At 50.5% G+C, this 23,881-nt stretch overlaps 2 protein-coding genes across 3 annotated transcripts in view; one reads left to right on the top strand and one right to left on the bottom strand.

Moving 5' to 3' along the window:
* Positions 1-23,881, bottom strand: part of LOC129036305 (SUMO-interacting motif-containing protein 1-like) — a 61,396-nt gene that overhangs the window by 2,697 nt on the left and 34,818 nt on the right. The window contains exon 5 of one of the 2 annotated variants that reach the window (XM_054487211.2): positions 11,003-13,934. The exons of the other annotated variant lie outside the window; for it this stretch is intronic. Within the exon in view, the coding sequence (XP_054343186.1) occupies positions 13,929-13,934 (6 nt within the window). The 3' untranslated portion in view covers positions 11,003-13,928. Of the gene's footprint in view, positions 1-11,002; positions 13,935-23,881 lie in introns of those variants that run through there. 2 annotated transcript variants of the gene reach the window in all.
* Positions 1,139-11,076, top strand: B4GALT7 (beta-1,4-galactosyltransferase 7). Its single transcript, XM_054487209.2, has 6 exons — positions 1,139-2,017; positions 4,903-5,265; positions 8,035-8,260; positions 9,269-9,352; positions 9,641-9,745; positions 10,271-11,076. The coding sequence occupies exons 1-6, from the start codon at positions 1,968-1,970 to the stop codon at positions 10,424-10,426; spliced, it is 984 nt and encodes a 327-aa protein (XP_054343184.1). The 5' UTR covers positions 1,139-1,967; the 3' UTR covers positions 10,427-11,076.

Genomic DNA, 23,881 nt, shown 5'->3' with positions numbered 1-23,881 from the left:
TACTCGGGAGGCTGAGACAGGAGAATTGCTTGACCCCGGGAGGCAGAGGTTGCAGTGAGCCGAGATCGTGCCACTGCACTCCAGCCTGAGTGACAGAGTGAGACTCTGTCTCAAAAAATAAAATAAATAAAAAAAAAAATAAAAAAGTAAAAAGAAAAGAGACCGGAGTTGAAGTGTCATTAGCAACATGGCTCTTAGCTGGATATCACATTTAAAAGTTAGATAATGTGGGTTTTCATTTGAGATCTGATTTCTTGAGAGAGTGAATCTGACAATCTGAAGTAGGGCTTCATCCTGATGTAGTAACAGCTAACCGGATGGAGCGGTCCCCTTTAGATGGGCTGTGCATTGGCCACGGTTCTGGCGTAGGATGCAGTGCGCTGGGGGAGTCAACAGGAACGGGAATGGGTGGATTATATACTTCCAGGTTTACGGGGTAAAGGGGTTACTGGGAATGATTCATTTCCCACCCACGGTGAAGTTCTCTCTGGAGCAGAGTGATTAAGATCATAGATTGTGGGGAAAAAAAACAAAACAAAACCCCCAAACCCATAGATTGTGCAACCAAACTACCTGATTTGCCTCTCTGTGCCTCAGTTCCCTCAACTTTAACTTGGGGATAAGCACCTACCGATAAGGACTACGTGAGATAACCCTCATGTAGTAAGAACTATTAATAATGACTGGCACATAATAAGAACTTAATAGGTGTTTGCTATCTATTAGGAAACTTAAAGTTTGCCTGGAAGAGCAGAGGAGGTCTAGTCTAACAACTGCCGCTTTCTTTCCCCAGGTAGGAGGCTAGCAGGAGGGGTTGGGGGGCTGGGGGTGAGGGGGATGGTTAAATTCCCACGGTGACGGGGCAGATATGGGAACTCAGTCTCCTATTCCCTTCTTCAGTTCTCAGCTCCACCAAAGTACCCTTTTCCTGGATGACAGCTGTCATTTATATGGCGTTGAACTGTGTGCCTAGCGCTGCACAAGTGTTTTTGCACTTTCTTCTTGAATCCCCGCAGCTACCATATAGAATAGGAGCCATTGATATACCCAGGTGAGGAAACAGATGCAGAGATGTGGCTTGGTCAAAACACAGCTGAATTGGCAGAGTCGACTTTCTTTTTTTTCTTTTTTTTGACGGAGTCTCGCTCTGTCGCCCAGGCTGGAGTGCAGTGGCGCGATCTCGACTCACTGCAAGCTCCACTTCCCGGGTTCACGCCATTCTCCTGCCTCAGCCTCCCGAGTAGCTGGGACTACGGGCACCCGCCACCATGACCGGCTAATTTTTTGTATTTTTAGTAGAGACGGGGTTTCACCGTGTTAGCCAGGATGGTCTCGATATCCTGACCTCGTGATCTGCCCGCCTCGGCCTCCCAAAGTGCTGGGATTACAGGCGTGAGCCACCGCGCCTGGCCGGCAGAGTCGGGTTTCAAATTCAGTCAACTTGTCTTCAGAGCTCGGCTCCTAACGCCTGCGCGGGCTGTCAGCTGAACTCAGCGCCGAGCCGTGAGCTTGGCTTTGCCCCTCCAAGCTTGCGCGGAGAACGCGCCGCCTGGGCCGAGACGGGGACCCCGGGACGCTCCCGCCTCCCCTCGGGAAGAGGACGGAGATGCAGATTCTCCCCGATCGCTGGTTTGGGAGTCTGGACTCTTAGGTCCAGTCCCAGCCCAGTGATTTGTTGGGAGGCCCTGGGCCTCTGGGCTTCAGTTTCTCCGGCTGTCAGGCGGGTCCCGGGGCGGCTAGGAAGGAGCGGCCCAGAGAGGGAGGCGCGCCCGCGCTGCTCGCAAGCAGAACCCTGGAGGCGGCGGCTCCGGGAGCTGGCGGCGCGGCCGGAGCGGCGGACCGGGCGGACCGGGGGGCGGGGCGGACAGGCCTGGGCGGAGCGGGAGGCGGAGGCGCCGCGTAGGCCCGGGAGGCCGGGCCGGCCGGGCTGCGAGCGCCTGCCCCATGCGCCGCCGCCTCTCCGCACGATGTTCCCCTCGCGGAGGAAAGCGGTGCAGCTGCCCTGGGAGGACGGCAGGTGAGCGGCGGCGGTCGGCCCGGGGTCCGTCCTCCCGGGCACCGCTCCCTTCTCGGCCGCCCGCGGAATCTGGGAACCCGAGGCCATCACGTCTCCATGTCTGCGGGTTTCTGTGAGGGCGTGTGGTTCTCCCTGTGGGTCCCTGGCGCTCTGTTCCGGTTTCTGTCTGTCCGTGTGGGTCTCTGCCTCTCCTGCCCTCCGCCACTCCCCGCCCCCTGTCTCCCTTTCCGCGGCACTCGTTCTTCCCCCAGCACCTTACCCCCCCGCCCGTGGGGCCGTATTTCTCCACTGACTTCCCTTTGTGAGTTTCTGATCCCCTCTTTGCTAGTCTCTCTCGTTATGTGTTTCGTTGTGTCTGTGTTTCTCCACCAGCCTCCCTCTGTGTGCATGCGGGTCTCTGACTCCGCTGACCTCTCACCATGGATTTGTGTTTCTCAATTTGTCTCTGATCCCTGAGGACATGTATTCCGTTTCTCTGGTCTCTGCCTTCCTCATCACATCCATATAGCCTCAGACCCTACCCTTCCTCCTTAACACTTCCCCCCCATCCTTCGCAGGCCACCAGCAGAACCCACCAGACAGAAGCTCCGTGCTCTGCCTGGCTGGTCACTGCCTGGCACGTACTAGACACTCCTTATACACGCAGTAGTCCATTTCCTGTGCAGCTGTATTGGCCCTACGTGAAAGATGTGAGCTTGGCCCACACCTTAGCTAATTTTGTTTCTCGCTAAAGCAGAATGGGGAAAGCGATTTGACTGCCTCCATTTGTGGAGCACTTGAGATGTGTCCCTGTAAGTCTTCTCACAGAACACATGACTGGATCTCCTCCTGGTGAATGACACCTCATTTCCTTCATGTTTCTTAAGTCCGTCAGGTGCCATAAGATTCTGGAATTTAGTGGCCACAACTTGTACTTTTGGGGATTTTTCAGACTTGGTGTTGAAAGGAAAAGACAGGAATACAATAGAAAGCGTGGACTAGAGTTCGACCTGGGCAGGAGTCCTCCTTAATTATGTGAGCAGAGACCCCTGCATCTTTCTGACCGCAGCCTTTCCATCGCTGAGACAGTTATCACAGTATTGACTCTGCAGGGCTGTGTGAGGATTAAAGGACAGCATACATGTAAAGACCATGACACTGCCTAGCACAAGAGGAGATGACAGTTGTCTTCCAGTTACCTTTGCAGTTTTGAGGTGCTGTAACCAGAGCACCTGAGGATTCAAACCTTGTAGTACGAAGGTTTGTATGAGATAAGAAAGGAAAGGTAATAGAGGAGCATTTCTATTTCCTGATCCTTTTCCATAGCTGTTTCCAGAGAAATTTACTGATGTCAGTTCTGTGCTTTTGACACAGGGATGGTGCAAAGATCCACGCAACTGATGCAGGCTAGTGTAGCTATCTAGTGTAGGCTCTGGAGCCAGCCTGCCTGGGTTTGAATCCGCCTCTTACTAGCCTTGGGCAGTGATTGATGAGGGAGACAAAGCCTCTTCTGGACTGCCCCTCAGAGCCAGGATGCCCTGGGCCTGGGAGCCGCTGGGACTGCAAATCTGGTTTGCCACCTGGGGGCACCAGGAGCAATTGTTCCCAGTGTCCACTGTCCTGAGGAATTGGGACTCTGGGTTCAATTCAGTTGCTCAGCAGTTTGTGCTCTTAGAGCACAGGATGATGCCCATGGGGATGTGCTCCTCATAGGAGAGGGGAGCAGGACCGAGGGAATAGCGTGTGGAAGTGCTCGGAGTACCCAGTCCACGCCGTTCCCCTGGATAATAGTCACTGCTTCTTTTCCTGAAGGTGGGATATCACCCCATATCCATCTCTCAGTCTCTACCCTGTCCCCAGAAAAAGCCCAGAGGGCAAGGGAGAATCTGTAGAGGTTCCAGCCTTCCCAGACCACTCTCAGGACTGGGCTGTGCTCCTCCCCAGCTGAATCCCCACCACAGGATAATGGGGGGTAAGTCAGAAGCCCTGGGGGGTGTCCTACCAGGCCACCTCTCAGCTGTGTGTGGAACCTGGGCCTGGCTTCAAGGCTACTGGCTTCCAGGTTGGCAGTTTCTCTAGAAAAAGGGAGGAGTTGGTCTGGCTTTAGCGTGTGACTTAAGGCATGCCCTGACTGCTTTAACCCTTTCTGTAACTCACTTGTTCAGCTGTTTTTCCAGTTTCTGAAATCAGTGCCTGTGCTGTACCCAGCCCTCACCTTTCTTTCCCTCTCCATCTCCCATCTTTTATCACATGAGCCGCCTCTTGGTCTAAAGGTTTGAGGCTCGTTCAGTGAACTGCCACTGACAGTTTGGGCCTTGCGTTGCTTCGGGGGCAGGTCTGATCTTCCCAGAGTAAACATTGGTCATTTTACCTGGACTAATGCCAGCACACACCCGTGTCTGGGTGGCCTTTCTGGTCATTCTTGGAAGCAGGATGGAGCCACGGTTTCTGCTGGGGTGGATCTGTAGGGGAGTGGGTTTGGAAAGCTGTGGGTTGCATCTCTAAGGTGGGGACTCCTGTCATTGGCTCAGGACATTGAGCCACTGTCGTGGGGAGGAGCACATACAAGTGACAGGAGCCTCCTCATCCTTGCCCTGAGCAGCTCTGACCAGGACTCAGTCACAGAAAGTAAGAGAGCATTGAGGAGCTGGGGCAGCCCTGTGAACTGGGAGTGGTTCACAGGGCTTCCCAAGAGCGGGTGGCATGGGTTGGGTCTAGAGAGGGAGGCAGGATTCCCATGCATGGCAGTGGCATGAGCAAAAACATTAAAGTTGCTTTTGTAGTAATTCCCAGGTGCTTGGGGTAGACCAGTTATGTACAGCCTCCTTGTGGGGAGGCCAGAGAAAGGGTCTGTCAGAGGGCCAGCCCTGCCCTGCCCTTCTGACCCTGTCCTGCTCTTGTCCCAGGTCCAGGTTGCTCTCCGGCGGCCTCCCTCGGAAATGTTCCGTCTTCCACCTCTTCGTGGCCTGTCTCTCACTGGGCTGCTTCTCCCTACTCTGGCTGCAGCTCAGCTGCTCTGGTGACGTGGCCCGGGCAGTTGGGGGACAAGGGCAGGAGACCTCGGGCCCTCCCCAGGCCTGCCCCCCAGAGCCGCCCCCTGAGCACTGGGAAGAAGATGCATCCTGGGGCCCCCACCGCCTGGCAGTGCTGGTGCCCTTCCGCGAACGCTTCGAGGAGCTCCTGGTCTTTGTGCCCCACATGCACCGCTTCCTGAGCAGGAAGAAGATCCAGCACCACATCTACGTGCTTAACCAGGTGGACCACTTCAGGTAGCGCCTGCCCCCACCCTCTGCCCTCTCGGCGCCCTTCCCAGGCTCAGGCTTCTCGGGGCCTGTGAGAGGCCAGCTGGGGCAGGGGCAGGAGGGCGGGAGGTGGCAGACCCCTCTCATTGGGTGTGACAGGAATCTTTGAGAGGGCCCTGATCTAATTTCCATTTTGAAAAGCTCACTGTGGCTGCCGTATGTGGAATGGATTATACCAGGAAAAGAGGAGAAGCAGGGAGACCAGTTAGGTGGTCACTGCTGTGGTCTGCGATGACAGTGGCTTGATGGCGTGGTGGGGGGTGGGTAGAGAGGTGCTGTGGAGGAAGTCCAGACAGGACTCCCTGGGGATTGGCCCGGGGATTAGGGAAAGGGAGGGTCAAGGCCACGGCTTTAAAGTTGCCCACAGTCTGGCGTTATCCTAAAATCCCCGCCCTTACCAAAAAGCGCTCCCTTCCGTGACCACAGCCTGAGATCTCACCCACCAGCCCCCAACTTCTTTCCCTCTAGGTAACTCCCAGTGGAAGATGGATTCTCAGCCCCACCAGCCTGATCTTCCCACCTTTTCAAGTCCCCTTGATCCAGATCCCCAGATCCTCCCACCTTTTCCCTGCCACCCTTCTTGTCTTTACTTCCTCCTTACCCAACCTGGAGTCCAAGGTCCGCCATTAAAATCCTTCCTGGCATACTCCCTCAAGCCTCCGACCCCTTGCTGCTGGCGTAATCCCAGCCTGATTTACTCCAGCTGTCTGCTCCACACCTGTGCCTGGGCACTGGAGGGTATGGAGAGAAAAGACAGCACGTGAGGCGGCCACGCTGCTGTCCCCATGCTGATGATCCCCTGCCAGGAAGGCCCTCTGCCCTGCTGGGAGCCTCACTTTCCTCTGGTCTGTCCACTGCAGCCTTTAAAACCATCTGTTCTCCTCATTCATCCTCCATCCTCACTCTTAGCTGATGACTTTGCTTCCAATTTCAGAAAACAGAATGAAATGGAAGAGAACTTTCCCCAGTTCCCTCCATGACTCACCTGCCAGCCTCTGTGCACAGGGACTCAAGGCTGTCCCAGCTTCTGTCCGGGCTGACTCCCACCATCCCCATCCCTCAGTGTTTCCCCCCACCCCACAGTTGGCCCCTTCCTCTCCCTCTCGATCAGCGCTCCTCTCCTGGAGCATACCTGTGAGCACACACACCCTGAAGTGGCTCCTCTCTCAAAGGAAAAAGACTCCCTGGATCCCACATCCCTCAAGGCTGTCACCCTTCTCTGCTTTCTGGCAGACCTCCTTCCCTTTCTCTCCCCTCGTCTCTCTTGAACCCCTTCCGCTCAGACTCCTGCACCCACCATGTCACAGAGCAGCTCTCACTGAGGTCACCAGCCACCTCCACTCTGTTGGTCCAGAGGCCGTGCTGGGCCCTCATCCTGTGGAACTGCCAGCAGCATCTTCTTTCGTAAAATGCCCCTGCTTGGGGCAGCACTCTCTGGTTCTCCCTCCGCACTGGCTGGGCCTCTGTGTCTGTGCGTTCTGCTCGTCTCCCTGAGCTCTCCCCATCGGGGCTTCTCCAGACTCGGTGCTTCGGCAGCCCCCCCTTTTCTAACTCCAGGTGTTCCTTGGGGCATCTCATGTCATCTCCAGCATTAAACCACGTCTCTACTCTGATGATTCCTGAGGCTATTCCCTGGAGTTCTCTCCTGAACTCCAGGCTCAACAGCCCAGCCATCTACACAGTCCCTCCACGTGGTGGCCTCAGAGCTACTGCAAGCTTCCATGATCACAGCTGAATTGCTGGTGGCCTGCCCTGCCCCAAACCTGTAGCTCTGTCCTCTTCTCCACGGGAATGGAAGCTCTTTGCTCCCATTGCTCAAGCCCAAAAGCCCGGGGGTCATCCTCAGCCGCTCCTTCTCTGTCATACACCGCATCCTATTCGTCAGCAAAATCCATCTAGAATCTGCCCGCTTCTCGCTGTTGCCACTGCCACCTCCTGAGCTAGGCCACCTTCATCTTTTGGTCTCTCACCTAAATCATTGCCATAGTCTCCCAGCTGGTTTCTCTGCTTTCACCCCTGCTCTGACAGTCTCTTCCAGCACAACAGCTAGGGCAGTCCTGTCCAGGCATAAGTCACAGCACGCCTCTACCCTGCTCAGAGCCTCCATGGCACCCATCTTACCCGAGTCAAAGCCCCGTCCTTCAGTGGCCCTTGGGCCTTGTGCAGTCACTGTGTCACCCCCAACATCCCCTTCTCCACCCTCGCCCTGCCTAGCTGCCTGTTGTCTGCTCCTGCCTCCTGCTGTGGCAGCGCCATCTCCCCTATGCAGAGCCCTAGGCACCCACTGCCCGGTGGGTGATCTCTTCAGGCCTTCAGGTTTCTGTCACTCAGTTCCCCTGGCCCTCCCTGATAGCCCCATTGAGGACAAGAGCCACCTCTACCCCCAGCAAGATCACCCTCCTTGCCTGCTTTGCTTTTCCCCCCAGCACTAACCACTGCCGGCCACGCTTTGTGTTTGCTTGTTTGTTTCTGTTTCCTTCTATTGGAATCTCAGTTCCTTGAGAACAGGGCCTGGTTTTTCACTGCTGTACCTCCCGTGCTTTGAATGGTTTCTGGCACATAGTGGGTGCTTAGTAAATATTTGTGCGATGAGTGGAGGGACAGCCCCACAGGCTGAGTGAAGTCAGTGCTGGGCCAGAGGGCAGCAAAGGCACCATGGGGACCCCCAGGTGGGTGCTGAGCCCCAGGCAGTGAGCCCGTGTGCTGCCCCTGCCCAGCCTTGGCCACCCTGCACAGGTTCAACCGGGCAGCGCTCATCAACGTGGGCTTCCTGGAGAGCAGCAACAGCACGGACTACATTGCCATGCACGACGTTGACCTGCTCCCTCTCAACGAGGAGCTGGACTATGGCTTTCCTGAGGCTGGGCCCTTCCACGTGGCCTCCCCGGAGCTCCACCCTCTCTACCACTACAAGACCTATGTCGGCGGCATCCTGCTGCTCTCCAAGCAGCACTACCAGCTGGTGAGGCCCGGACAGCCTGCTCTGCTCAGAGCCGGGAGCTCCCCCCAGGCGGCAGGTGGTGGGAAGGATGGGGCAGTACCTCTGGGGCCCAGCAGATGGAGCCCTGCCCTGGCCTAGCAGGAGGACTTAGGAGCAGCAAGAGTGCGAAGAGCAGGCGAGCCAGTCAGCCGCAGCAGCAGAACTGCTTGCAAGCTGGCTTCAGAAACTTGGGTGGTTAGTGGCCCTTAACATTGAAGAGTGTAGGGGCGGTTCAGGTGCACCTTGCCCACCTCTCAGCCAGTGTCACCAGGACCCTGTTTCTCTGTCCATCTCCCAGCTCTCCTTCCCTGCACTGGGTTTATTGGCAAGGTGGTGGTTGTCACTGCAGTCTGTATCCATCTAGGCCCCGGTCTGGCGGGAGATGGGGCCCTTCCCTCGTAGCTCAGGCAGGAGTCCAGCAGTGAGCTGCACTGGCTCTTGATTGGCCAGCTTGAGTGCTGAGCCCACCCCTCAGCCAGTCACTGGCTGGTGGACGGGCAGGCAGGAAGAACCACGTGGCTCAGGCCTGGGTCTCCTCCTCTCCAGGCCATGCAGGAGCCACCTTTATGTAAATGAAGCCCCTGAGCCAGGTGCAAGAATGGGTGTCTGTCATGGAACCCTGCTACCCCGCTCACACACACAGGAAGAGATGAGGGCAGGGCCACGAGGAGAAAGGGGAATGGGGGAAGCAGAAATCAAGTAGGAGCTGGTGCTTCTGCCCATCGACAGTTCCCCAAAGAGATCCCCTCTGGCCAGCCAGACATTTTTGAGAAGGTGAGCATCTCACACAGATTCAAGGCCCCATGAGAACAGGAGAGGGACTGGGATGTGCTGCTTCCTGCCGCCCCCAGCATTGCAGAGGTGGAGGAGCCTGTAAGCACCTGGGGCTTGTTCAGAACCGCCAGGGGAGAGGGGCACTCCCGAGTGGTAGGAGACCAAAGGCCCCCCCCGGGAAGATGGGCCGAGTGACGCTGCTTGTCTCTGTGTCAGTGCAATGGGATGTCCAACCGCTTCTGGGGCTGGGGCCGCGAGGACGACGAGTTCTACCGTCGCATTAAAGGAGCTGGGCTCCAGGTGAGGTTCCCCGGGGCCCTGCCGCCACCTCAGCTGTGGTGGCTGCCCTGAGATTTTCTTCTATTTCCTCAGATGAAGCTCCCGGGGTCTGGAGATGGCCGATTCTGATCCCTGCCCTAACCCTGCCCTGCATGGTCTTTTAGCCAGTTCCTTGCCCTGTGGGCCCCAGTGTCCTCTCCTGCAGGCTGGGAGTGCAGGCCCCTTCCTGTGAGACCTCAGGGCAGCTGGTGGTGAGGGCTGGGGCTCCAGGAAGGGCAGCCTGACCCCAGCTTCCTTGGACCTCCCTAGCTTTTCCGCCCCTCGGGAATCACAACTGGGTATAAGACGTTTCGCCACCTGCATGACCCAGCCTGGCGGAAGAGGGACCAGAAGCGCATCGCGGCTCAAAAACAGGTGCTGGCAGGGCTCCTCATCGGGGATGGATAGGTGGTGATGTGGGGAGCCAGCAGGCCCTGGCTTTCACCAAGTTCTCCTTGGCCCAAATGGCCCCATCCTCCCCTGCTTGGCCCAGGTCAGTCGACGGGCATTCTGCTTAGGCACCGTGCCCTGCTCTGGTGGCTGCTGTGGGCACCCTGGGCACTGTGGGTCAGCCCAGACCTCAGGGTCCATGCAGGCTGGCAGGGTGGGGTGGGGGAGGTGTAGCTGAAGGTGCCAGAATCCCAGCCACACCCGGGATGCAGGGATCCCACCCTCAAACAGCCCCTTCTCTAGGAGGCATATGCATCCAACAGGAGATCCTGGCTCTCCTGCTTCCTAGTGGGGCACAGCCCTGAGCAAGAGGCTTCACTGCTTTGAGCTCTGGGTTCTTCCTCTCCAGTGGGGACCACAGGACCTCTGATGGCGAGGTTGTGTGGGGTCAGCGGGTAGTTGGCACCCATGCAGCGCTGAGTCCGTGCTCTTTCCTCCCCTCCTCCCCAGGAGCAGTTCAAGGTGGACAGGGAGGGAGGCCTGAACACTGTGAAGTACCATGTGGCTTCCCGCACTGCCCTGTCTGTGGGCGGGGCCCCCTGCACTGTCCTCAACATCATGTTGGACTGTGACAAGACCGCCACACCCTGGTGCACATTCAGCTGAGTTGGATGGACAGTGAGGAAGCCTGTACCGACAGTCCACATGGCTCAGGCTCAGGACAAGGCCTCAGGTCGCGTGCCCAGCTCTGACAGGATGTGGAGTGGCCAGGACCAAGACAGCAAGCTACGCAATTGCAGCCACCCGGCCTCCAAGGCAGGCTTGGGCTGGGCCAGGACACGTGGGGTGCCTGGGACGCTGCTTGCCATGCACAGTGATCAGAGAGAGGCTGGAGTGTGTCCTGGCCGGGACCCCCCCTGCCTTCCTGCTCACCCTACTCTGACCTCCTTCACGTGCCAAGGCCTATGGGCAGTGGGGAGGGCTGAACAGGACCACCTCTCATCAACCCCACTTTTGTTCCTTCCTGCTGGGCTGCCTCGTGCAGAGACACAGCGTAGGGGCCATGCAGCTGGCGTAGGTGGCAGTTGGGCCTGGGAGGGTTAGAACTTCAGAAACCAGAGCACAAGCCCCACAGAGGGAAACAGCCAGCACCGCTCTAGCTGGTTGTTGCCGTGCCGGAATGTGGGCCTAGTGTTGCCAGATCTTCTGAGTTTTCGAAAGAAACTAGAATGCTGGATTCTTAAGTGATATCTTCTGATTTTTTAAATGATAGCACCTAAATGAAACATTCAAAAAGTATGGCAGGCCAGACAAAATGTGGACCGCTCACATGTCACTTTTGGCTGAGGGGCAAGGGGAGGGGTGGGTTACAAGCTGGCGAGGAATTGGGGTGGGGCTGGGACGACAAGTCCAGGGGGGAGAAGCCAAAGGCGTGAGGGTTCCTGTACCACCTCTACCCCACTAAGGCTTCTGGGCAGCCCCCTGAATGCCCTTCTGAGCAGTGTGACCACCCTCAGGCTCTCTCTGGGTAAGCTTCCTCCGGCCTCACTGAGACACGGAGGAGGGAGAACGGCTGAGGAGATTCACCCACAGGACTGGAGAGAGGCAGGTAGGGCACTCAGCCGGGGCCTCGGGTCATGGCTTGAGCGGGGAGGAGAAGGGGAAGTGGGAGGATCCCTGTGGTGTTCCCTCAGCGCAGAGGGACTACAGTGGTCACCGAATGCCCAGGAGCAGTGAGAAGACACGGAACTGGGGAGTGCTCTTGGGGGAATCACTCGGAGGGAAGCCCAGAGCCCATGAGAGTGGGAGGCAAGGGACCCTGCATGTAGGCCACTCCAAGGCATTTGGCTGCCAAAGATGCAAGACAGAAGGCAGAGGAGACCATCAGGCCCCAGTAATGTGGGTCTGTTTTAACACCGGGACACCTGGATCCTGAAGCAATGGATTGTGGTCCCAGAGCTCAGGAAGGTAGAATCCACAGCTCTGGTTGAAAAGACTTCTCCTCTGAGGATGATCAGGGCTGCTGTGTGCAGTTGTGTGGGTTGCGTACTGTGTAACCTGTGTATAAGCCAAGGGATTTAAGCAGAAAGGGCTGGGGTAAAGCTTCAGGTTCAGGTGTTTAGTCCAGGGTCTTTGTGATCCTAAATTGACCTTGCCCATCGATTCAGCCACACCCACTATTGTGATGGGCAGACAGGCCTCGACTCTAGTGCAAGGGTGGTGGAGAGGGGACTGTGCCAGTTCCCTGGACAGTCCCAGCTGCTTCATCTTGGACTGACATGGACACCGGGCAGTAACACCAGCTCTTGGGAGTTGGTGGGAACGGGTGTAATATCAAAGCTCCCAGCTCTGCACTCTCCTGTCACATAGGAAGACCTCAAAAAATGGAGGTTCCTTCCTTTCTACCTGCACTGGGGGAGTGCAATGAGCAGAAGAAAAGCGAAGGTCCCTCCGCCTTGTGAGATCAGCTGACACCTGGGCTGCATCCCTAGCCCTGCAGCCTGTTACTTCCCTTAACCGCCACCCCCACCTCCATCTTCAAGGCTGTGCTGGGCACTCCAGGCTGGGCGTGACACATTCCAAATCTGCAGCTGCCCTCACTCTGCATCCTGGGCCTCCACCACTCTCCAGGAGAGTGGGAGACGCCTGAGCCCTGGGTGGCGAGGAGAAGCGGCAGTCCTGTGCCGCCTCAGTGCCCCACTGCCTCCTTCGTGGAATGGACTTGACATCCCTGCCTCGCTGGCCAGGGCATGGCTGAAACCTTCCCACGATGTAGGAGCACCTGGCACAGCGCTTGGCCAGTGAGGTGGTGGCTGCAATAATAATAACCATCCCTTGTTGAACATTCACCAGATACCAAATTCTCCACACCGCATTTCACTTAGGCCTCCCTACCTAAGAGCTGGGTCCTAATTCACTGGTTCTGCAGATCAGGAAGGCAAAGCACAGACAGGCAAGTAGCTTGCCCAAGGTCCCAGAGCTGTAAGGGATGGGGGGCTGGGATTGGGAACCCCTGGAATCCACTTTCAGAGCCAGGTTTCTTCCCCCTTGCCCTGTATAGCAGGTGCCCATGAGCAGGTGTTCCTTCCCCGCAGGTCTCCCTCCTCTCCCTTGCTGGAAAGGGCAGATGGGGAGGGCTGAAAGGAAAACAGGGCCATGGTGGAGGTGCAAAGGCTCTGCCTCAGGCTCCGCTGCCTCGAGGAAGACAGGGATTCTGCTGCTGGGTGCTGAGGAGCGCTGATGGGGCATTAGTGGGACCCAGCGTGTGGCATTGTAAGTGAGAGCTGTGTGGAGTGCTTGGGGAAGGCTTCCCCGAGGAGGAAAAGTCTTGCTGGTGGAGAATGTGTCAGCAGGAAAGGGAAGGGATCATCATATGCAAAGGCAGAGAGCCTGGAACAAGCATGTGTGTCAGGTACCCAGGAGCAGCTTGAGTGTTCCCGGCACCCATGATACGGTGCAGAAGTGGGGAGGTGGGCAGCAGAGGGAAGGCTGGGGTTGAGTCATGAGGATCTGTGAATGCCACACTAAGCAACTTGTACTTTATTCTAGGGGTGCAGGGGTTTTGAGGAGTTTCAAGCATGGGAGAACTTTTTTTGTTGTTCTTTTTGAGACAGGGCCTCTCTCACTCTGTTGCCCAGGCTCGAGTGCAGTGGTGCGATCTCAGTTCAATGCAACCTCTGCCTCCTGGGTTCGAAGTTCTCCTGCCTCAGCTTCCGGAGTAGCTGGGATTACAGGCATGCGGGACCATGCCTGGCTAATTTTTTGTATTTTTCTAGTAGAGAGATGGTTTCACTATGTTTGCAATCTGCCTGCCAGAGTGCTGGAATTATGGGTGTGAGCCCGGCCAGGGGAGAACTTTTGAACACTTACCTGTGTTCTATGACACAGATCCTTTGGGGGATAACAAAGATCTTTTGGGGGACCCAGGGTGGACTGCAGGGTGGACTCTGAGGAAGGAGAGAGCCCAGTCCAAGGGAGAGACGGTGAAGCCAGAATGAGGCAGGGAGTGGGGGTGGGGATGCTAAGCCCCCAGAGCCAGTAGGAGCCCTCCCTAGCAGGATCAACCAGACGCCATCAGGCCTTCCCTTCACGGAGGGTCGACTCCACTGCAGACTGTTTCCCAAAAGGCCAAATGGACGGATGCATGGCCTTTTTGCTATCTCAGCCCTCATGCCTTGAGAACATATTTTACAAAACAAAAAAAGAGAAAAGCAACTTTCAGTTTCAGCATCAACATGTAAACAGCTTGGCAAAACCCCATCTCTACTAAAAAAAAAAAAAAAAAAAAAATTAGCTGGGCATGGTGGCGGGCACCTGTAATCCCAGCTACTTGGGACGCTGAGGCAGGAGAATCGCTTGAACCCTAGAGGCAGAAGGCCGCAGTGAGCTGAGATCGCGCCCTTGCATTCCACCCTGGGCAACAAGAGCAAAACTCCGTCTCTAAATAAATAAATAAATAAATATAATAAAAACACCAAGAGCCATCCCTATAACAAGAAAAAAGAGCCTGTTTTACTGAGGCCCTACGACAGTCACCCAGCTCCAGCCGCCTCTAGCGTTCCTGTCTCACCTAAGGAGGTGGGACAAAGCTAAGACACCTGTGAAGACACCAGGGATACGGATGCACTAAAAGACCAAGATTTAATCATAAAATTAGAAACGTGCTTCCCCATTTTCTAAATCTTGCCACCACATCAATGGGGCTCCAGTGTAACAGCAGTGGATTGTAGCTGAGGGAACTATTAGGCACAGTAATTTTTTTTTTTTCCTGAGATGGAGTCTCGCTCTGTCGCCCAGGCTGGAGTGCAGTGGCGCAATCTCAGCTCACTGCAACCTCTGCCTCCCGAGTTCAAGCGATTCTTCTGCCTCAGCCTCCCGAGTATATGGGACTACAGGCATGCACCGCCAAGCCCAGCTAATTTTTGTATTTTTAGTAGAGACAGGGTTTCACCTTGTTGGCCAGGCTGGTCTCGAACTGCTCAACTCAGGTGATCTGCCCATCTTGGCCCCCCCAGAGTGTTAAAATTACAAGTGTGAGCCACCACACCTGGCCTATGTTGGTTTTTTAAATGTTAAACCTGTTTTGCACATATGAAATAAATCCTGTTAAATTGTGGTGTATTCACAGATTCACATTTATTCATAAATTCAATTTGCTAATATTTTGCTAATAGTTGCATCTATATCAGGGATCCCTAACCCCCAGGCCTGGGACTAGTAACAGTCAGTATCAGGCCACATAGCAGGAGGTGAGTGTCAGGTGAGCCAGGATTGCCACCCGAGCTCTGCCTCTAGTCAGATCAGCGACAGCATTAGATTCTCAGGAGTGTGAACCCTATTGTGAACAGCACATATGAGGGATCTAGGTTGCAAGCCCCTTATGAGAATCTAACTAATGCCTGATGATCTGAGGTGCAACAGTTTCATCCCGAAACCATCTGCCCCACCCACCATGTCCCATGGAAAAATTATCTTTCATGAAACTGGTCCCTGTTGCCAAAAAGGTTGGAGACCGCTGATCTATGTTCATGAGAGGTATTGGTCTGTAATTTTCCTTTCTTCCAACGTTTTTATCTGATTTTCATACAGGAAATGCTAGCTTCATGAAATGAGTTAGGAAGTATTCCCTTCACTTCTGTTTTTTGAGAAGAGAATGTAGAGAATTGGTACCATTTCTTCCATAATGTTTGCTAGATTTGACAACAAAACCACTGGGTCTGGTGCTTTCTTGTTTGCAAGGTTGTTTATTGATTTCCATAATTTATCTATTTCCATAATAGATATAGGCCTATTGGGATCATCTATTTTCCCTGTGTGAGTTTTGGTTGTTTATGTCTTTCAAGAAATTGATCTGTTTCACCTAAGCTATCAAATCTGTGGGTACAGAGTTGCTCATAATATTCTTTTGTTATCTTTTTAATGTCCTTGGGATCAGTAGTGATGACCCCTTTCTCATTTCTGTTATCAGCAATTTGTGTTTTTTTTTCTTAGTTAGCTAGAGGTTTATAAATTTTACTGACCTGTCAAAGTACTGTTTTTATTTCTTTTTTCTATTGCTGCTGCACAAATTAGCACATTTTTACTTCATTGAATTTTTCTATTGGTTTCTTGTTTTCTATTTTATTGATTTCTACTATAATTTTTATTTCTATCCTTTTGCTTGCTTTAGGCTTACATTGATCTTTCTTCTCTAGTTTCCTAAGATGGAAACTTCGATTATGATTTTAAATCTTTCTAATCTCTTCTAATATATGCATTCAATATTATAATTTATCTCCAAGCACTACTTTCACTGCTTCCTATAAATTTTGATACATTGTATTTTCATTTTTATTTAGTTCAAAATATTTTAAAATTTCTGTTCAGACTTCTTCTTTGACCCATGTGGTATCTAGAAGTGTTTTGTTTAATCTCCAGTTATTTTGAGATTTCCCATCTACCTTTGTTTTTGATTTTGTTTAATTTCCTCTGAGAGCACACTTTATATGGTTTGTATTCTTTGAAATTTGTAAGGTGTATCTTAAGGCCAAGTATGTAGTCTATCTTGGTGAATGTTTCATGTGAGCTTGAGAAGAATATGTACTCTGTTGCTGTTGAATGAAGTATACTATAAATGTCAATTAGCTTCAGTGGCTTGACAGTATTGTCCAGTTCAGCTATATCCTTACTGATTTTTTTGCCTGCTAAATGTGTCAATTACTGATAGAAGGGTGTTGAAGTCTCCAACTATAATAGTGGACTTGTCTATTTCTCTTGCAATTCTATTAGTTTTTGCTTCACAGACGTTGATGCTCTGCTGTTAGGTGCATACACATTAAGGATTTAACAATGTCTTCTTGGAGTATTGACCCTCTTATTATATAATGCCTCTCTTTATCCCTGATCATTTTTCTCCCTCTGAAGTCTGCCTCATCTGATATCAATACTGCTACTCCAGTTTTCTTTTGATTAGTATTAACATGGTATATCTTTCTTCATACCTTTATTTATTTTTATGCTATTTGTGTCTTTATATTTAAAATGGGGTTTTTTTACAGACAACTTATCACTGGGTCTTTTTTTTAATCTGCTGGCAGTCTTTGTGTTTTAGTGGGTGTGTTTAGCACCATTCACATTTAAAGTGATGATTGAGATAGTTGGATTAGTATCTACCATGTCTGCAGCTGTTTTCTAGCAGGTGCACTTGTCCTTGTTTTTCTTACCTTCCCTTCTTTTTCTGTCTTTTCTGGTTTAACTGAGAATTTTACATGATTCCACTCTTTTTACTTTCTAGCATTATGATTATACTTCTTTCAAAACATTTTAATTCATTGCCCTAGAGTTCGCAATATCGATTTGCAACTAATCAACATCCACTTTCAAATTGCACTTTACCGCTTCATGCGCAGTGCAGGTGTTTTCTAGCAGAGTATTCCCAGTTCCTCTCTCCTCACCCTTATAAGAGTGCTATTCTTGATTTCACCTATCCTTTACTATGGACCCCAACACAATGTTGCCATTATTACTTTAACCAGGCAGTTACCTACTAGATCAACTAAGAATAGGAAACGTAAAATATTTTCTATTGTCTTCATGTACTCCTTTCCTGACACTTCCTTTCTTTATGTGGATCTGAGTTTCTAACCTGTATCTCTTCCCTTCTCCCTTAAGAGCTGCTTTTAACATTTTTTTGTAGGGCAGATTGGCTGGCAATAACTCTCATTTTTTTGCTTGTCTGAGAAAGTTTTTTTTTGTTTTGAAACAGGGTCTTGACTGTCACCCAGGCTGCAGTGCAGTGGCCAAACAAGGTTCACTGCAGCCTCGACCTCTCAGGCTCAAAGGATCCCACTTCAGCCTCCCAAGTAGCTGGGACTACAGGACCGTGCCACCACACTCAGCTAATTTTTAATTTTTTTGTAAAGTTGGGGTCTCACTATGTCACCCAGGCTTGTCTCAAACTCCTGGGCTCAAGCGATCTTCCTGCCTTGGCCTCTCAAAGTGCTGAGATTACAGGTGTGAGCCACCGTGCCTGGCCCTCAAAAAGTTTTTGTTTCTCTTTCATTCTTTTTGTGAGAGCAAAAAATTTCTATAACATGGATGTCACCATTTTTAAACCATCATACAATCCACCATTCTGTAGCCTTTACATACACAATGTTTTCTTCCCTTTTGAAGGATATTTTTGCTGGATATAGAAATCTAGGTTGATGGGGTTTTCTCTTTTTTTTTTTTTTGAGGCGGAGTCTTGCTCTGTCGCCCAAGCTGGAGTGCAGTGGCGCGATCTCGGCTCACTGCAAGCTCCACCTCCTGGGTTCACGCCATTCTCCTGCCTCAGTCTCCCGAGTAGCTGGGACTACAGGCATCTGCCACCACACCTGGCTAATTTTTTGTATTTTTAGTAGAGACGGGGTTTCACTGTGTTAGCCAGGATGGTCTTGAAATCCTGACCTCGTGATCTGCCCACCTTGGCCTTCCAAAGTGCTGGGATTACAGGCATGAGCCACTGCGCCCAGCCAGTTTTCTCTTTCAACACTTTAAATATTTCACCCTTTTCTCTTCTTGCTTGTGTGGTGTCTGACAAGAAGGCTGTAATTCTTATTCGTTTCCTATATAAGTAAGCTGGGTTTTTTTCTATGGCTTCTTTCAAGATTTTGTGTTTGTCTTTGGTTTTCTACAGTTTGAATATGATATATGTAGGTGTTGATTTTTTTAAAAATATTTATCCTCTTTGGTGTTCTCTAAGCTTCCTGGATCTGTGGCTTGGTGTCTGCCTTTACTTTTGGAAAATTGGGAGCCATTATAACTTTCACGATTCTTCTGCTCTATTCTTTTCTTCTCCTTGTGGTGTTTCAATTGTGCATATATTATACCTTTTGAAAATATCCCACAGTTCTTGTATTATCTGTTTTTTTCCCTATTTTTTTCTTTGCATTACAGTTTGGGAAGGTTCTATTAACATATCTTCAGGCTGATTTTTTCCTCATCTATGTCCAGTCTACTGATGGTCCCATCAAAGGCCTTCATCATCTCTGTTATAGTGTTTTCTCTTTCTCTTTCTTTCCTTCCTTCCTTCCTTTTTTTTTTTTTTTGTTGTTGTTGTTGTTTTAGACAGTCTTGCTCTGTTGTCCAGGCTGGAGTGAAGTGGCACCATCTCAGCTCACTGCATCCTCTGCCTCCCAGGTTGAAGCGACTCTCATGCCTCAGCCTCCACAGTAGTTGGGATCAGAGGTGCGTGCCACCATGCCCAGCTAATTTTTTATAGTTTTAATAGAGACTGGACTTCACCATGTTGCCCAGGCTGGTCTCGAACTCCTGAGCTCAGGCAGTCCACCTGTCTCGGCCTCCCAAACTGTTAAGATGGAGAAAGCTGCCATATAAAGAGTTATCTTAGGGGGACCAGGGCAAGATCTGAGGGATCAGTTAGTTGGCTATGCCCCTTGTCTGGGCAAGACACTGCAGTGGCTTGGGTGGGGTGGTGGCAGGGGTGGTGGGGTGAAAAGCCTAGGTCTATTTTGAAGACAGGGTATCTATGAGGGGTCTCTGTTTCTACTCTTCCAGAACACACCACCACCTGCAGCTGTCTCCTGCCTCCAGTGCACCAGAGTCTGGAGCACGCTGCTTCTCTGGAGGGAGATAAAGACACGGTGGCTACCTGGGGAGATAAAACAGCACCAGCAGGAATCAGGGGTTGCAGAGGAGGGAACCTGGCCCTGGGCTGTGTGTGTGTATCAGTTGTGATGTGCATAATCATCTTTGGTCTTATTTTTTCCAAGTGACTGGAAAAGTTCATTTCTAGCTTACTTACCTCTCTCTGTTCCTTCCTTAAACTCCTCTAGCCTGGCTTTTGTCTCTGCCACTCCTACTAAAACCACTCTGCTCAAGGCTGTCATCAGTGTCTCCATTGCCCAGCCCTGGACTGTCAGAGCCACTCCGGGACAGTTGCACCAGATGCATGAGTTTCCCGATACAGCGAAATCTCAGCAGGAGTTGACACCCACCTGCCTGGTGCTCTGGGATGAATTTCTGCACAGATGCAACCTCTGTGGGTGGAAGCTGGGATGAGGTGTATGCATCTGTGAAGACCGGCCTTCCATCTGTTTTCTGATGCAACCAAAATGCTTCAGGGCTCGTCATATCTGGAGGTTTGATGGCTACAGATGTGAGGGGCTTCCAGGTAGAGCTCAGCCCTGAGACCTGTGGTCCCCTGTCTGGACATCTGTATGAAGATGGAGAAGCGCCAGCCAACCTCTCCACAACCCTCCCCAAGTTCTCATGGAACATCCTCTGATGGTCCCTCTCGGTGCTGGGTTCTGGCAGGAGAAAGAGAAGTCAGGGAACAGAAGAGCTGCTCTGCCAAAGTCATGCCCTTCTTGGAGACACAGGGAACTCCATCTGTCATTCTCACTCGCAGTTTGCTGTGGCTCTAATATGTTTTCCAGATGAGCATGAGCAGACGCGATGTGTTTGCCCTCCAGGTCTAACCCATGCAAAGCCTCCTGGGAACACATCTCATGCTATTTTCCCTTCCATCAGCTGGATGTGGATGATGATTAGGAACTAGGGTGAGGTGGAGCCAGAAAACACAAGGAGCCTGGATCCCTGAATGACCACATGGACATACACATGCTGAAGACTGCCTTGTAAGCAGGAAATAAACATCTACTGTATTGAACCTTTGCACGTAGGGACTATTTGTTATAGCAGCATAGCTTTACTCTGACTAATACAATCCTTGCACTCAGAGTTTACAGTCGTTTTAAGGAGACAAGACTCAGTCACACAATTCTGCAACAATAGTAGGTGGCTCAGAAGAAGAAGGGGCTATAGGGTTTAGACTTCCAGTTCTGAAGTCACAGGCTGCAGGCCCCTGGATATGTGACTTTCCTATCTAATCCCTTTTCTGGAAAAATGGAGAAGAGTCAGATTGGGGGGAAGACTCTGTCAAAGGTTCATCAGTAGGGCTTGAAGCTAGTCAAGATGAGACCAATGATGTCAATTCTTAGAAAGGACAAAAGAAAATCGCCTCTAAATCCCTAAAAACTTTGGCTGCTACAGGGATGGGATGGAGGCCAGAGTTTCCTAACTTCTCTCCTGTGACTCCCCATACCTCAGAAGTTCCCTGGGGAGGAGCCCTGAACCTAGGTGTGTGGGGATTTCATTATTCTAAGTGAAGTAACTCAGGAATGAAAAACCAAATGTATATTCTCACATATAAGTGGGAGCTCAGCTATGAGCATGCAAAGGCATAAGAATGATACAGTGGACTTTGGGGACTCAGGGGGAAGGGTGGGAGGTGGGTGAGGGATAAAAGACTGCACATTGGGTACAGTGTACACTGCTTGGGTGATGGGTGCCCCAAAATCTCAGTAATCACCACTGGAGAACTTACCCATGTACCCAAACACCATCTGTTCCCCCAAAACCTACAGAAATAAAAATAAACACATAAAAATAAAGATGTAAAAAACATAAAAAAACTATGAATTAAAAAAAAGAAAGTTGGATCACCAGCTCTCTTAAAAATAGTAAGACCAGGTCTTGGAGGGCTGCATTCCAAGCAAGGGTGAAGGTGGATGCCTCCCTTCTGTAATTCTCAGTTCCTGCCTGGCCGACTTCACTCATTAGGGCACTTACTTGGCTCTTGTAGACAGTTGAGTTTGAGACGTTTGGTGTAGAGAATGTTACCCCACAGTTACCAGGAAGCAAATGCAAATTTTGGTATCCAAGGGAGGTCCTGGAACCAGTCCCCCCATGTAGTCAACCAAGGGATGACTGCATATCCTTTTAATGTGCTGTTGAATTTTAGTTTGTTAGTATTTTGTTGAGGATTTCTTCATCAACATTTATCAGGTATATTGGTTGGCAGTTTTATTGTAGTTTTTTACTTTTCCTTTTCTTTGAGACAGAGTCTCGCTCTATTTCCCAGGGTGGAGTGCAGTGGCACCATCTTGGCTCACTGCAACCCCTGCCTCCCGGGTTCAGGCGATTCTCCTGCCTCAGCCTCCCCAGTAGTTGAGATTTCAGGTGCGTGCCACCATACTCGGTTAATTTTTATCTTTAGCAGAGATGGAGTTTCGCCATGTTGGCCATGCTGGTCTTGAACTCCTGGCCTCAAGCAATCCGCCCACCTTGGCCTCCCAAAGTGCTGGGATTGCAGGCATGAGCCACTGCACCCAGCTGCTTGTAGTTTTTTTGATCTGGCTTTGATATCAGGGTGTATCACGCTACTAACAAAGACATACCCTAGACTGGGTAATTTATAAAGGAAAAAAGTTTAGTTGACTTACAGTTCCACATGGCTGGGGAGGCCTCACAATCATGGCAAAAGGTGAATGAGGAGCAAAGTCACGTCTTACATGGCAGTAGGCAAGAGAGCTTGTGTAGGGGAACTCCCCTTTATAAAACCATCAGATCTAATGAGATTTATTCACTATTATGAGAACATCACAGGAAAACCCGCCCCCATGATTCAATTACCTCCCACCAGGTCCCTCCCATAACGTGGGAATTATGGGAGCTACAATGCAAGATGAGATTTGGGTGGGGACATGGCCAAACCATATCACAGGGTAATGCTGGCTTCATAGAATAAGCTGAAATAAGTTATCTCTCCTTCTGTTTTTTGGAAAAGTCTGAGGAGGATTGGTGTTAATTTTTATTTAAATGTTTGGCCAAATTTACTAGTGAAGTCACCTTGTTCTAGGCTTTTTTGTTGAAAGGTTTTTGATTGCTGATTCTATCTCCTTACTAGTTATTATTCTGTTCAGATTTTTTATTTCTTCACGAGTCAATCTTGGTAGGTTTCTAGGAATTACTCCATTTATTCTAGGTTATCCAGTTTATTGGGGGTATAATTGTTGGTAGTATTCTCTTATAAACCTTTTTATTTCTGTGGCACTGGTTGTAATGCCCCCTCTTTCATTTCAGATTTTAGTAATTTTTAAAAATTCTACCACTGAGCTATTGATGCTGATTTTAGTAATTTGAGTCTTCTCTCTTTTTTAATCTAGTTAAGAGTTTGTCAGTTTTGATCTTTTCAAAAACCCAACTCTGTGGCTGGGTGCAGTGGCTCATGTCTGTAATCCTAGTACTCTGGGAGGCAAAGATGGGAGGATCACTTGAGGCCAAGAGTTCAAGACCAGCCTGGGCAACTTAGCTAGATTCCTACCTCTACAAAAAATAATAAAAAAATTAGCTGAGTATGGTGACGCATGCTTGTTGTCCCAGCTACTTGAGAGGTTGAGGCTGGAGGATAGCTTGCGCCCAGGAGTTCAGGGTTTCAGTAAGCTATAATTTAATTGTGCTACTGAGCTCCAGCCTGGGTGACAGAGTGAGACTCTGCCTCAAAACAAACAAATCAAATGTTTAAAAACCCCATGTTAGTTTTGTTCATTTTTTCCCTATTCTCCATTTATCTCTGCTTTAATCTTTACTATTACCTTCCTCTGCTAACTTTGGCTTCAGTTTCTTCTTTTCCTACTTTAGATATAGTCAGGTTGTTGGTTTAAGATCTTTCTTCTTTTTTAATGCAAGCATTTATTTACATCTGTAACTTCTTAGTGCTGCTTTTGCTGCATCCATAAGTTTTTGTATGTTGTATTTCCATTTTAATTTGTCTCAAGGTATTTTAAAATTTCCCATGAGATTTTTTTTCTCTGAACCATTGTTGTGTGTTGTTTAGTTGCCACATATTTGTGCGTTTTCCAGATTTCATTCTGCTATTGATTTCTAGTTTCATCCCATTGTGAATGGAAGATAGTTGGTATAATGTCAATGTTTTTATATTTTGTTTAAGTCTTGTTTTGTGGCCCAACATGTGGTCTATCTGGAGAAAATTCCACGTACACTTGAGAAGAGTGTGTGTTCTGCTGTTGTTGGGTGGAATGTTCTGTGTATGTCTGTGGTTAAGTGGCCTATAGTATTGTTCAAGTGCTCTGTTTCCCTATTGATTTTCTGTCTGGTTATTTTATCCATTATTGAAAGTGAGGTATTGAATCTCCTACTATTATTGTGTTGTCTATTTCTTCTTTCAATTCTGTCAGTGTTTGCTTTATATATTTAGGAAGTCTGATGTTTAGTGCATATATATTTGTAATTGTTATACCTCCTTGGTGAATTGACCCTTTTATTATATAATGTCCT

Source organism: Pongo pygmaeus, chromosome 4 (assembly GCF_028885625.2).
Source record: "Pongo pygmaeus isolate AG05252 chromosome 4, NHGRI_mPonPyg2-v2.0_pri, whole genome shotgun sequence".
NCBI lineage: Eukaryota > Metazoa > Chordata > Mammalia > Primates > Hominidae > Pongo > Pongo pygmaeus.
Note: the sequence above shows the minus strand (reverse complement) of the source record. Positions and strands in the feature narration are given on the sequence as shown.